Source organism: Sceloporus occidentalis, unplaced genomic scaffold (assembly GCF_023333645.1).
Source record: "Sceloporus occidentalis isolate IW3139 unplaced genomic scaffold, rSceOcc1.0.p SCAF_29, whole genome shotgun sequence".
Lineage (NCBI taxonomy): Eukaryota > Metazoa > Chordata > Lepidosauria > Squamata > Phrynosomatidae > Sceloporus > Sceloporus occidentalis.
Window position 1 is genome coordinate 177,666 of NW_028317009.1, and position 14,838 is coordinate 192,503.

Consider the following 14,838-nt stretch of genomic DNA (forward strand, 5'->3'; position numbering starts at 1 on the left):
ATGGCGGACGGGGAAGTTACACTTTTAATACGAAGTCCCAGTCTGAAGCAGGAGGACAAAGAGATTCGGGTACTGAGGAGTTATACTGTGAGGGAGCTAAAGACTCGGCTGCGGCGGGAATTTCCCGGTGAACCGGTGAGTAACATATGTACCGCTAGGGGGCGCATTGGGGGTATCACTGGGATAAGTCCCATAATACTGACTCGCAATCCTATTTATTAAGGATTATATAAGAAATCACACTGCGTGTCATATAAATATATGCATATATAATATATATCTATATGAGGCTCTACCGCAGCTTGGGCCACATTGGGATTAGGGCTGCAATATCAGCTGTTTTTCCAGGACACATCTAGTTTTTACATGTTCCTGTCCAACACCCTCTATATGGGCCTTATGGTATGACCTTCAATATATATAAATAGTCTGCAACCTGTAAAAATGAGTTGTTCTTGGCATTTTGGCATGTAAGGCAAACATAATATATATATGTATGAAGAACACAGGTTACAGTGTATTCTGGAGACCCCCAGACGCGTTATATATATATATATATATATACATAAAATATACACATACAGAACCAAATCTAGGTATTTCGGGTCTGTATGGGAACGCCGTCACATGTCCAGGATCCAGCGGGTTAGGGCCTGCGACGTGCTGCTGCTGCTGTGTTCGGTGCTGAGCCCAGGTAGTATCTGTACGCGCAGACCATCAGGGCAGGTACATGAGTGGCATGTCTGCTTCAGTGTCGCAGACCGCTCTTTATACGCTAACCCCGTGTGTTTTGCCCCGGGAAGCAGAGTTTGGGTAACAGTGTAGTGTGGCGATGACTCCTGTGTGTTATTTTGCCCTCTGGCTCTCCTGTTTACGAGGGCGCTTCATGTGCTTAGAGCTGGGGATGTTATTCTGCGGACTGATGCTGTATCTTTCGGCCCCCTTTGGGTTTTACTTATGATGAGAATTAGCGCTCTCTGTGCTGGCCCACAAGTCCCAGCGGCATGTTTGTACAGTTAGGACATTTGGACTAGTTAATGAGAAAGTCAACACAGATTGTTCTCGTGCCAGGAAAGTTGTGCGGTTATAAATTAGCGTTACGTGTCACATTGTTGGCCCAGCTGTGGAAAGCCTCCCGTGATGCTCTGAGAACATTTGCATCGGGGCCGTAACTTGCTGCGGTAGACGGCTGTGATGTGCCTTTTTTTTGTAGATTCAAACTATAATACGAGATCGGAAATACTACATATATTGTGTGATGTACACACTGACACTTTACACACATACAATGTGTTCTTAGCAGGCAAGCAGTGCCTGCAGTGTGTTTGTTTCACACAATCATTCCTCTTATCTAGCACAGCGTGTTTACTTTATCCAAGGTCACTTACCTGAAATCGTATTCTTTTTCGTTCTTTAGAAGGAGGAAGAGCAGCGGCTGATCTATTCTGGAAAGCTTCTTCCCGACCACCTGAAGCTCGCCGGGTTTCTGTCCGCGGTACGTGTTTACAAACCGCTTTTCTTTCGCCCGATAACGAGTAGTGGGAAAACGTTTGATGTTTATGTAAATCATCTCTGCTTTCCAGGACGACAGACATGTGCTGCACCTTGTTTGTGCCACGCGGAGTCCACCCCAGACTCAGGTACGTCTATTCCTCCTCTTCTCTCTGCACCATATTCCCTGCTTCACATCTTTTTTGCACCCCCTTAAGCTCTTCCTCCTCGCCCAGAGGGGGTATTCATCCCACAATAGCGAGTAGTGAGAATCGCTACTTTTAGGTAATGTTTTACAATAATTAAATGTACCATAATTAACTTAATTTAGGCCATTATTGGGTCAGTCTCCTGCAGACATATCATGTGGTCTAAAATGTTGCGTCTTGGAAGAATACTTGTAAAACTCCTTGTCTCGTACAGTGTTTTGTTGCCTGACGCGTTTGGCTGTACCAGCGGATGTGTTGTGTTAAAGTATTTGGCAGTTTCTATTAAAAAACATTTACTTAAATATTTTTACTTAGGCTCAAGATAAGAAGCCGCAGCCAGGAAGCCCAGCTGGTACCAGTCAGATGTCCAGTCCCCCCACTGAAGGCCTAAGACAGAGGAACGTCCCCCAAAGTGTGTCGGCAGCAGCCCCCAGTGCCAGGTATGAGACCTACTCTGACGTACACAGGAGCATTAAGGTGCACAGCATATGAGACAGCATTGTGATGGAGGTGACTACTAACCAACAATGACTAAGTAGCCCATTTTGAACCAATGGCTCCGTTTTCACTATATTTATGTGGCATCATCCAGGGCCTTGTCCAGCTGTGAATGCCTCATTGAGTTAGAAACATAGACGGCAGATCAGACCCATTCGGTGGCATCTAGTCGGCTCATCTTTCCCGATGTAAAGCTCTGACGTTAATTAGTCCTTGATCTTGGCGAAGACCCAGAATATCTTTAGGCCTCTCCCATCACTATAGGGACAGCATAAATCGTCACATTGCTACTTTTTCGTCTATAGTATGTACTTTGCAGCGTAGGGTTTATTTGTAGAAGAGTTCATTTGACTCTTTGCTGTTGCAGCGCTGGGTGACCGAAGCCAAGTCTTTTTTCTCTTGTTCATAGTTCGTATGTCGCTTTGTTGTGACTTTGGATGTCTGTCTCTGTTCTTTTGAAGGCCACACACTGTGAATGCTGCGTTTTCTCCGTATGCCGTATACAGTCCCCAGCAGATGCTCTGGCTGCAGCAGATGTACGCACGCCAGTACTACATGCAATAGTGAGTTAACCCCTACACAATCCTATCATTCCTGTAAGCACAGTGTAAACATTTCTGAATGTAAACTAGAATTATTTTTATACGCTATACATTTATGTAAGCCAGAGTCCCGAATTTAGTGAAACGGCCAGGAATGGAAAAGAGAAACAGAGGCCACAAAGAACAGCGATTGCTCTGTGCTGTCTGGGGACACTTTCTCGGTCTCTCTTCTTCGTGGGCTGTTAAGACCCTTCAGCCTTCAATCACAGAAAGTAACCCCGGACCACACGGAAAAACTGTACAGTGTGTCCTGGAAGGAGCAGAAAAAAAGACTCCTACATCTCCTTACAGAAAACATTACATCGCCATCCTGAAACATTGCGCCTGATCACAGGGACTAGGTTTGGGGGGGGGGATCCATTCCTGAAGCATAAAAGTTCCTTTGGTGATTCTTGTTATACAGAATTCAGCGTTACATCACAAACTTTGCAGCCTTTGTTTACTTGTGGCTGCGTGAATTAAAATTCTGTACGTTTTTTTTTTTTCCCACCAGCTATGCCGCTGCAGCCGCCACGAACACATCTTCCCACTCCCATCACAGGCAGGAGATAGCGGTTGTGCCGGCCGCTGCCCCTGACCCTTTACCGCATCACTTCCCTGCGGACAACCAGCCACAAAATCCACAGGTCCAGCCACCGGTGAACCCAGCCGCCAATCCGAACATGCGTATGAATGCCCAGGGAGGACTGGTGGAGGAAGAGGACGACATAAACCGGGACTGGCTGGACTGGGTGTACACAGCGGCGCGATTCTCCATCTTTCTCAGCATTCTCTACTTCTATTCCAGTCTCAGCCGGTTCATGATGGTTCTGGGCGCCATGATTGTCATGTACCTGTAAGTTCTGGTCCTAAAATCTTTCTATAAATTCCTGTCTATTCAATTTTCTCTATTTAAAGACGCAGAAAGAACTAGGTCTGGATGTAAAGTTTTGGAATCTGAAATCTGTGGTCAAATTCTGAATCGAATCGGCTTCCATCACTGCAAAACTCACAACAAATATGGATGAAACCTCAGTGTTTTAAATCTATAGCTAGTTTGGCATAAATATAGTGGGACTTAAAATGTAGCATTAAGGAAAGCGACGGGCGAACGACACTAATCCACGCCATTGAAAAAGTTTATTCACTAAAGCAGGAGAGTTACCATTCCTACTCTATGACTTCACTACACGTTATTAAGGGCAAATACCATGGATCCTCTCCTGTAAGAAGAGTTTACTGGCCCGTGTAATGCAGAGGTAAATCTGTAACATGTCTGGAGTATCCTCCAGGAGATACAAAGTGAAGTCATTGAATTTAAACCTTAGCCTCCCGCAAACCCTCCGCTTAGCGAGTAAGCCCCTGGTCAGGCTAGCTGTTGAGAAAACTTTCCGTTTAATTTGCATGTTTACCTTCCAGCTGTCCTCTAAACCGGTTAGGCGGGTATTTCGTCAGCCAGCATTGCCATTTGATTACTTCCCCAGAGCCAAAGGACACCTAGCTAGAAAATAATTAAAAGCAAAAGAGCTTGTAGCAAATTAAACTATTCTGTTCTTTTACACATAAAGACGCCATTGTAAAGGCATGGTATGTAATCATATTGTGACAGTTTATTATGGTATTCTCTATTCAGGACAATAATTCAGTTATTTATTTTTTCAGGCACCACGCTGGTTGGTTTCCATTCAGGCAGAGACCCCCTCAGGACGTAAACCCCCTTCCACAAGCAGCGCCAAACCAACAAGATCAAAACAACAACCTGCAGGTAGGACCCGGGATCCTCCGGTGGGCCCATGGGCCGAGGCAGTTAAGATTCTGTGCCATTTCGTGTTGCAACTGGGAACTTGCGGCTCTCCTGCTACTCTAGTATTCCCATAATAAACAGCTTACCGAGTATCGTAGGGGTGATAGTCAAATAGGGGTTAGGGGTTAAGCTATGAAGGGGCTGTTTAATGGGCTTGTTCACGATCTTTCTTTCTTTCTTTCTTACAGGAAAATGATGATGCAGACGATGATTTTGTCGACAGGGCGCAAGCTGCCACTCTACAGACGCAGTCCTTTGTGACTACAGCGTGGATCTTTTTTAAAACCTTCTTTGCCTCTTTGATTCCAGAAGGCCCCCCAGCGGTGGTTCAGTGAGAGCCCCCAGATACAGATTGCAAGCCACATGCATATAGTCTTCCATGCTTACAAAGCCAAGACTCGGACTGTTTTCGGACCTGATGCTTTGTACGGCCGCAGGAAGCGCGTACCTTTTGTACCTGTCCAGAGCTGCGCGTGGAACGTACCGGTCGGAGCAGGCCAGCTCTGCTCGTGCCTTTTGATTCCTTGTGGAATGTCGGGGTAATTTTACACTAATTGTAGTGTTAATGTTTACAGGTGGTAAACATCTCTTATTGCATTTCAAACGGTTTTGCTTGGACTGCTAGTTGCTGAGAGCAGATATACTGCTGTAAATCTCCGTCGTAAATATTTTCCTATTTTATGCACAGATGCCCGCACTTTAGTCAATATTTTCAATAAACTGAAATGCATTTGATATCAGCGGCTTTTGTTTTGTGTTTGCTCTGTACAATAAAGCGCAGTTACCAGTTAAGATTGGCAGGCTGTCTCCATTAGGCTGTAGATGGATTAAAACTCCCACAATGCCAGGAAAAGCCTTGAGAGGATTCTTTTCCAGCAGCTTGATGGCGGCGGCCGGCAATGTGACGAACTTGGGGTTTGCGTTCTTGCTGCTTGATCGCAGTTGAATCCGAGGATGAACTTCCTCCGTGCCTCGGCAATGATTTTGTTTCGGCCAACAGTGCATGTAAACCACAAAAGCAGCCTTTATGTATTACCTGCGGTCTACTGATCAAGAATTCTCCATCAGCCTCGACACTCGAGCCATGCTTTCGAAGAATCTGAAATAATATTTCCTAGAAATAATCTTCGTAGGAAGGAACGCGTTCTGGTTTTGAACGGTTTTAATAAAATGCACCGCGCTTTGTGGATATCTGCAGAGATCGGCCTTGTTCCTTAATCCTAAAGCATTCGTTCAGCTTTCTGGAGCAGACTTCATGTATTTGGCTACCGAGACACATCTGCTTCTTGCCACGTGGGTAGAATGTCTTCATTCTCTGTGACAGACAGATGAGCCCAGCGTCTTAAAATGTTCACAAATTCTTTCCTTTGCCCCCGTATAAATCAAAAGGATCCTGCTACTGATAGGCCAAAACCCCCCATAACCGTAGGAACCCATTACACGTTTGATTCCCCGTAGAGATATAAAGCACGTGTAATGGAGTCCCTTTCGCAGTTTATACAGTTACACACCAAACGAAGGATCGCGTGTAAAAGTTCTTGAGTACATATCACGACTAGAGCAATAATACAGGCAAGCGATAGACTTCAGTCTTTAGTTTGTTTTTACTTTATCTCTTGGGCCTAATCAGATATGTCTGTTATTACAGAGCGTGACGGGGTTAAATATGCTGGTAGACATCGTGCGACGGGTATTTGCTTTGTAGCATTTATTCTGTTTGGTTTTTTTTGTAGTCACGCGGTGCAACAACCCAGAGCACATGCCGTGTTTTGGCAGCCAGGTGCTGACCTTATAATTATTTCAAAGAGATCAAAGTCTAAAACTAGAGTTCGGGGGCTCATCAGAGTACAAAACGAACATTACACTGAAAGGGGAGACGGAAAGATGCTCATACATCTACAGATATAAGAACTAAACGTGCTGCAGTTGCCATGGAAACAATGACAACTGCATTGCTTTTACCACTAGATTTTTTTTGTTGTTTTCCTATATATATAAAATGTAATGTATAACAAGTATGAATTATCTATATATAGCACTGTTTAAGAATATTACCAAGTAAATACCCCAAATAAAAATCAGCGCCTCATGGCACAGTATATGTTACCAAAATCTCATCATACTAAAAAGTTATGGTCGAGAGAGCAGGGTACACTCTTTCTTGGCAATGCACTGGCTTCCCCATCTAGTATGAAAAGGGTTAAAAAAAAAAAATGTCAAGGCTACTAGATACTGACCCTTAGAAACAAAGAAAAAGAAGAAAATCTGCAGAGTCGTCATCTTTTGTCTAGCGTAGAGTATAACAATGTTTATCTCAACTTACAATTCCTGGAAGGCAGCCACACACACAAAGATAAGCTGTACAAGTGACGGAAATCGGGCATTCTAATGGGAAAAAAAGAACATTTTGGGGAAGGGAAATCTGTGGTTTCCTGCACTAAGGTCGCCCTTAGCTGCGAGCGGTTACTAGAAATCAAGCATTTCTCTGCCAGCCGCCAGCAAGATGCGGATCGCGGTTATCTTCTGTGCTGCTCTGCTGAGGATTTCATCAGCCTGCGAGTTTAGTCCGTCATCCCCTCTGGAGACTGCGATAGTCTGCAGGGTGACGAAGCCGGCTGCCTTGGTGTGTAAGTGTCAGCTCTATTTCTCAGAATGTTAACACGTTGCAGCAGACTGTACGAGGCTGGAAACTTCCATGACGATGTCGCCGGTAAATGAGTAACCACCTGCTAACAAATTAATCAGATTCTGTAGTTGAATGAATGTGAGTGAATGAACCCTTTTGAAAACTTCACGTAAGTTTTTGTTTTATGGCATTCAATGCAAGTGGCACGGAAAACAAAATGCCAGAACTATCTGAGTGTCCTCCAAGGTACCTCAGCCGGCACCAATGCTGCGGGGTGTCTAGACAAGCTTAAACCCTGACTAGACCCTGTATCTTCATATGTAAATACCCCAGTCATTCAGATATACATTAAAGGGACAGTATAATGTCCCAAGCAGCCCCCACATATTAAAGTGTTATAGCACGTGCATGTGGGGGAGTCTTGTTAGACCCCCTGGAAATCTCGCACAGGCCAGTGCTGGTGGAGAGTGTGCGTCGCATGCACGCTAGCGTTCGTCCTAACATCTTCTGCGAGCCGAGGAGCTGAGGCCGGTAACACAGAGGATTATGAGAAATCCCTTCATGAATTTGCTCTGGAAAACTCAATGCTCGTTGTAAGATGATACAGAGATCAACGGATGGCTTACAAACTTGTAATGGTGTTTACAGATTATATATATATATATATATATATATATAAAGAGATCCAACCATTGCAACATCGTGTTCTTGGGGTCTGTGTGATTATTCTGAATGTAACTGCTTTTCACTGAACATCCCTCAATGTCCCTAAAGCGAGGTTAAGAGTGCTTTGCTGAGCATTGACCCGCATTCACTCGCTCCGATAACGCGCACTTCCTATTTCAGTGAACGAGCAAACGGCGCAGGTGATCCAGGCAGCTTTCCGGCACGCAACATATCCAGACATCAATGGAGAGAAAGCGGTCAGATTCCTGGGCAAAGTAACCTACGGTTTAACCAAGTAAGAACCTCCCTCGTCATCATAGCCATAATGGCGGCTTGGTGCGAGGTGTGATGTGAGATTTATTTGTGGGGAGAAACGATGATTTATCATTTTGGTGGATAAATAATATATATGTGAACAGTGTAATTACATCACAGGGTGAAGGGGACAGGTTGATTCGACTCTCACATCACTGTAATGTATAAGTACAATTAAATATATAAATACAATGGGGGGGGGTGAAGGGGAACATCCCTCACTCTCATCACACCGGAAATACCGGTGCCAAACCCCTGGAGATGCACTCTGGCCAGGTACTTTTTGTTTTGTACAATCTGTCTGTAAATCTGTCTGTAAAGAAGAACACTCACGATACCCAAGATGTAACTTACAAATTCTCCCCCTGAGCCGCAGTAACCGTACATTCTCACCGGCCACTTGTCTAAAATGCAGATTGTGGGCCAGGAGTCTGCCTCATGGAGGTTTTTATTTTAGGATATGCAGGAATCATACACATCATACAATGGGGGATGTCAGGAGGAGGGAGACACTCGGTGGATATAGTATTTGCACCTAAAGATGAACGGCGTATAATATCTGCCCTCCTCTTATTAGCATCCAGATCAGTAATCTATCGATCGAGAGCAGCCATGTGGAGCTGAGGGAAGATGACGCCGTTAACATCATGATCCGTAACGTGAGTGCGTCATTCAAAGGAACCCTGAGCTATGGATACGGAGCCTGGTTGTGAGTATACACCCCACAGTTCGAGGGAGTTTATAAATGACACATACAGCAGGGTGCCACTTATGCAAAGTCACAAAACATAGTTGATGTGATCAACAACTGAACCCAACAAGTAACTATGCTTCTCATAGGACAGAAGCGCTTGTCATCTGATTTCTGCATTAATTATAAAAAATGACTGCTAGCTAAACGTGTTCATATGTTGATTAAGCGTGTTAGTATGTTTCAGGCCAATCAGTCAAAAATCCTGCTTTCCATGTTTTTCAGTGTGAATGTCGGACAAACGATTGACTTTGAACTTTTTTCCTCGACTGATTTAGAAGTGAACACTAAACTGAGTAAGTACGGGAATGTTGTGACAGAAGGTCGTCTTCCGAGTCCTCGAAGCTCCAGAAATCTTCATCACTTTACATTGTTTCTTTAATGCTGGTCCAACAACCTGTATCAACTTTGACTAACGGCTTCTCTCTTAAGCTATTATGGCTTTATCCATACTTCTCTTTTTTATGGTGGCCACCACTGTGTCCCAAATCAGGTAATGGCTCAATGAAGCAGTTGGTCCACTACAGGCAATCACTTGCGGTTCTATATCGGTCCAAAATGTTCCTGATGTGACCGGAGAGATTTTAAGCCGGAACAATGCTATACGATTAGTTAGAAATGTTCCAGACTCTTGGGATGACTAACTCAAGAACTGACTATTCCACAGCTTGCGGAGGGAAGCGAGTGGCCGCCGACACGTCAGACTGTTACCTGACCTTCCATCAACTTCTACTGCACCTCCACGGAAACAAACAGTAAGAAGCCACATACATAAAATTGTCACTTATACGATTGTCTTACATCATTATGCTGAATCCTTCCTTCCCCGTCGGTGGCTGCCTTGGGGTATCTGGATGCACTGTGCGTTTCTACTATTCTGTTTTTTATTGAAAAACTGTTTCAGTGAATTAAAACGTCTATTTTTCCGTCCGCAGGCCCGGCTGGATAAAGCAGCTGTTCACAGATTTTATTTCATTTACTTTAAAACTTGTTCTTAAAAGCCAGGTAAGAATCATTGTACTTCTCGTTACCTATATATTTCAGGTATGGAACTCACGATTAAACCCCTTTTTAGCAGCAGTTTAGAGGGCAACACGTTGCCAATGACAATATCCAGAGATACTTTATCCAATGCGGCCCTGAGGCCACGACTAAAGCCCTCACATCCTTGGTCGCTGAATTCTTGCTTTTTTTACTGTTTTATTGTAGTGGAATATTAGGGGAAACATTTTGTTTTTAACAAAGCCTTTATGGAATGAAACAATGTATATAAAGGTTATTGGGGCACTTTATAAACCTCTGGAAAGGAGTAGAGATTAAGAAAACCAGGAGGTCTGGAGAACATCTCATACGGGACAATTATCTCTAATCACCTCTCCAATGTCATCTAAACTCTATGATCAACATGTATTTGGACAAATTATATTAGCCGATGTCATTTTCTTAATGTTTGTCTCTTCCCTTTGTAAATTGCAGATTTGTAAGGAAATTAATCATGTGGCCAATCTCCTTGCAGACTTTATCCAGGACAGAGCAGGTAAATTATTTTTTGCCGTGAGGTCTGGGCTTCCGTAGACGAATTCCCAACTATCCAAGAGGGCATCGTTTGGTTCCTTCGATCCAGTCCTCCTTTCTGCCTTACGATCAATTACCTGTTGGATATCTGTTGGCTTTTCATACACAGGAATAAGCTCTGATTTTTTTCTTGTAAAAGGGTCAAACCAACCAACTAAGTCATAGTTTAGTCTGCAGAAAATGATGCTCACAGATTGTCTATAACTTTGCTATTTCCAGAAAACTTCCTGAATGATGGTGATATCGGGGTGAACATCGACATCACATCTTTTCCTGTGATAAAATCTAATTATATGGAATCCCATCATAAGGTTAGTGCATGAATCGGGATGGAACCTCTACAGCTGCTGTAAAGCCAACCACCATCCTCTGAAATACCCTGCCTAAAGTAGGGGGGCGAACAGCTGCCCCCTTGCCTACCTGTACCATCATGCCACACAAAAAGCTGCATGTATAGAGAGGTTAGGGGCCAAAACTGGACAGAAGAGGAATTGGTTAACAAAAAAACCTCCACACACAAGCCGATTCAGCTGGAACTGGTCACAAGCCTTTGTGTTAAGCCTCAGTTGTAGATTATGTTGTAACAACGTATTCCAGACATTACTTCTGCTGTAGCTGTTTAGGGAGGGAAAGGTGTGGCGGGGGAACGTTGCACTATTCTACTTTTATCCCTAATGTAGTTACGTTCCTAAAACATTTATGGTTAGGTATGGAAAGTGATCACTTGATAGGTGTGACCTTGATGCTCATGGCACCCACTGGGTATAATGGAAGCTGTGGTCCTGTAACAGCTAAATGTTCAGATGTTACTCAGTACCGCTCTACTTGAACTATGAATTTCGGGATTAAACGTGTAGACCTTTCTCTGTCCCCCAGGGCCTTCTTCTCTATAAAAACGTCACAGTACCATATAATGGCTCTACGTTTTCCCCTTCACTGCTAACGGATCACAAGATGCTCTACTTCTGGTTTTCCGAGGATGTCCTGAACGCGCTGGCATTGGCCTCGTTTTTGGACCATCGCTTGGAGCTTTTACTCCCAGGAGCTGAACTTCAGGTAACGACATTTATTTCTGAGACACTGAAGCCAACTAATGTTTACAGCGAACACATTTCACCAGGAAAGTGTAACATGATGTGACCATCATCATCATCATCATCTGTTATCCTTTTAACTTAATGGGGAATATCAAGTTGGGCAGAGAAATATAATTACTAAACTTACAGTGTGTTTCTTTTAGGAGATCCTGAAGGTTGATGACACCGAATCCCATCAGGAAATCGTACAAGAGGTAACCTCAAAAAGCCACAGCAAATTCCCTGCAATGGCGAGAGCGTCTTCATCATGCCTTACAGCAGGTTTGAGGCGTAGATGCTATTTCTTACCCGACTTTTGCTTGTGTTGTAAGATCTTGGAAGAATTGTCAACCAATGACTGCCGCACAAAAATTAGGAGCCTCACACCTCCTGAGATCAGAATCAATCCAACGGGAACAATTGTTAAATCATCCGTAGCTGTCCAACTTCAGTCATCGTCGGATGGGAAGCCTCCCACCGACAAGTTATATTTTGAAACAGTAAGTGGCAGCGATAGTGAAGAAAAAAAGATTAAAACTGTACGCAAATAATAAATACACATCTTTTAAAGGGCATTCATAGCCTTTTTAGTAAAGTATTACTGCATTAACATGTTTTTTGGTGAGAAATGCTTTTTTTGTCCATTAAACTACATGGCCAGTCAGGAATAATGGAAGTATGAATGGGAGCCGCAGAAAGGCTGGGGCAACTTCAACTGTTTAATAATAATGAAATAAAATAAAGCATTATACATGTATAATTCAAATAATCCTTTGATTCTAGGATGTTACAGTCACAGTCCAGGCGTCCTACGCAGACAAGAAACTGATGCTGCACCTTTCCGATTCTGTGTGAGTTGTTTTTGTTGATCATAAAACCCCATTCAGTTCTACGTGTGATGTGACAAGAAAGGGGCATTCTGTGTGCTCACAAGCCTGTCTTTCTCACCCAGAGTTCACATCAAGAATACCACTAGCTCCTTACAGACATCTTCGGTAGGTAATCGCAGAGCGGACGGCACTGTGAGTGGGTTGAAATAATCCAATTGTGTAAATGACTATTTTTTTCTGTTCTCAGATTAAGGAAACAATGAGGCATTTTCTCCATAAAACAGTGTCTTCGTTTGGAATCCCGATGATTATGAAACGTAAGTTGCGATGTATAATGTCTATAATGTCTGTTAAAAACTAGAAGGTGATTTATCAAAACTACTGATAATATCCCTTTGAAATAAAATGGAATAAATAGGGAACAATCGCCCTATGAGAAACACCCGGTGCAGAGTACAGTTACCTGTACAGAGAACTCACAAATAAATGTATCCGTAAATCTCACATAATCGGTACTAATAAAAAGATAACATCACAGGCTTTATCAGCAGCATTTCAAGATTTACTCACAGCCTACAAACATACAAAGTGCTACGTTGTGTCTCTAAACAATTATATTGTTACTATACGGTATTGTAAGTAAATATTTACTATTTGCTCAAATCTGCTTTATCCTCCCTCTGTGTAATAAAGGCAGATAAAATATCGCATACCTGCTCGCTCATTGATTCTGATCCGGTGAGAAATGCATGGATTCTGCACAATGCTGGGGCCAGCTTAGCTAAATAGTGAAAAACGAAACATTAGTGTTAGTGGTTTCAAGTAGGATTGTTCTGTGTCGAAAATGGTAAGAGTGTTTCATCCGCTGGTTTTTAGTTGCCTGGGAGGTTCCAGGGTTTCTTGTTCTTCCCTTGTTTAATGAACATAAAGTCTGGGTTCTTCTCTCTTTAGGTCTAGAACCTACTTTGACATCGCTGATGAACAGTAAAGGACTTGCTTTGTTTGATATTATAGAGCCTGAGATAATTCCAAATGAGGTAAAAGGGCCAAATTCATTCTGTTACACATTGAACGGCAGACTCGGTTACGTGGAGCGGGGTGGGGGGTGTCTAATTTTATTCTAAAAGCTTGTCTGGGTATTGGTACTGAGGAGAATGTGTGTACGGCTGTGGTCTTATCACCCATAGCAATCAGCAGGGGTGTCCTCAGGATAGCTATGCTGATAAGAGCACTTTTACTATGTTATGCCAAATCGCTCATTATAAATCGTGCGAATATCCTATGTTTGTAACAATGCTTTTTTTAGTAGAATCATAATCATTTTTAATGTACGGTGGCCATACTTGGGAACCCTGGATGATTTTTGGTACATGTGGGACCATGGAAATACGACCCAGTACTTACAATGCAAACGGATACAAGAGTAGTGAAGACTTTAGAAAGAAATGATATGGGGAATCTAATGGTTTCTTGTTATATATACATATAGGGTTACTTGACAGTCCAGCTGGATTTTGGATTTCCTCATCATCTGCTTGTGGACTTTCTTAAGAAATCTCTCTAGCAATCTTTGGAATTAACCGATCCCGAGAACCAGAATCACATCGATTGTCAGTTTAAAGACAGCATGTTTTTACCTGTCCATCTTAAATTGTTTCCGTTAAAATGTGTTTAATCAGCTGAACAGTAAAACATTTGTCTGCTGTGTCTATTTGCTTTCGATGCTTCATAACTGTTCGGTGCTATCCTTTTAGGTCACAAAACAACAATTTCCACATAAAAAACACACGCAAAACAACAATTTCATTGGAGAATCCTCCACTAACATAAAATGTATTGCTAGTATATACAAATGCACAGCGCTAACGCCATCAGGGTGTCCATTAAATCCTTATTGTTTCAAAATATGGCCTGCAGATCAGTTTAACCTATAAGCCCATTGGCGCTATATAAAAGATAATAATAATAATAATAATAATGTCCAAGAACAGGACCCTGGCACACATCATTACCCGGCCCAATCTGAATAACACAATAACAATAACACATTACAAGTTGAACACAAATTGGGAAACAAATGATGAGAAATAATAGACTAACAGATAATTGGGAGAGGATTACCGTTACCACGTTCTCGATGCTTGCTGTGAATCAGAACTGGATGATTCTTATTCACCATGTGTCTTCTCCAGCGGCAAAATCAAGACACCTACAAGTACAGAGACCATTAAAAGCCTCATCACCTTACCATGCAACCACAGTTCAATAAATACAGAGCAGAAATTGAATAAATACATATTACCAGGGACAGAATGGGTTGCATATTGTATAATATTATATATACATGTTACTGCTATTAATACATTCTAAAGACCTTGCCTCGTTTTGTTTTTTAATGTTACAATGTATTCTTCAC

General features: G+C 42.7%; 2 protein-coding genes across 2 annotated transcripts; both read left to right on the forward strand.

Annotated features, from left to right (window-relative positions):
• Positions 1–4,918, forward strand: LOC149299061 (homocysteine-responsive endoplasmic reticulum-resident ubiquitin-like domain member 1 protein). The gene is made up of 8 exons (XM_089486567.1): positions 1–135; positions 1,418–1,495; positions 1,584–1,640; positions 2,016–2,140; positions 2,660–2,761; positions 3,294–3,635; positions 4,442–4,544; positions 4,772–4,918. Exons 1-8 carry the CDS (start codon positions 1–3, stop codon positions 4,916–4,918), a joined length of 1,089 nt encoding a protein of 362 aa, XP_089342693.1.
• Positions 4,919–7,086: 2,168 nt separating this feature from the next.
• LOC149299062 (cholesteryl ester transfer protein-like) lies at positions 7,087–13,986 on the forward strand. Its single transcript, XM_089486568.1, has 16 exons — positions 7,087–7,210; positions 8,056–8,170; positions 8,768–8,899; positions 9,167–9,237; positions 9,609–9,696; positions 9,877–9,946; positions 10,418–10,478; positions 10,736–10,827; positions 11,393–11,572; positions 11,757–11,807; positions 11,925–12,092; positions 12,376–12,443; positions 12,545–12,587; positions 12,670–12,739; positions 13,374–13,459; positions 13,912–13,986. The coding sequence occupies exons 1-16, from the start codon at positions 7,087–7,089 to the stop codon at positions 13,984–13,986; spliced, it is 1,494 nt and encodes a 497-aa protein (XP_089342694.1).
• The last annotated feature ends 852 nt before the right edge of the window (positions 13,987–14,838 follow it).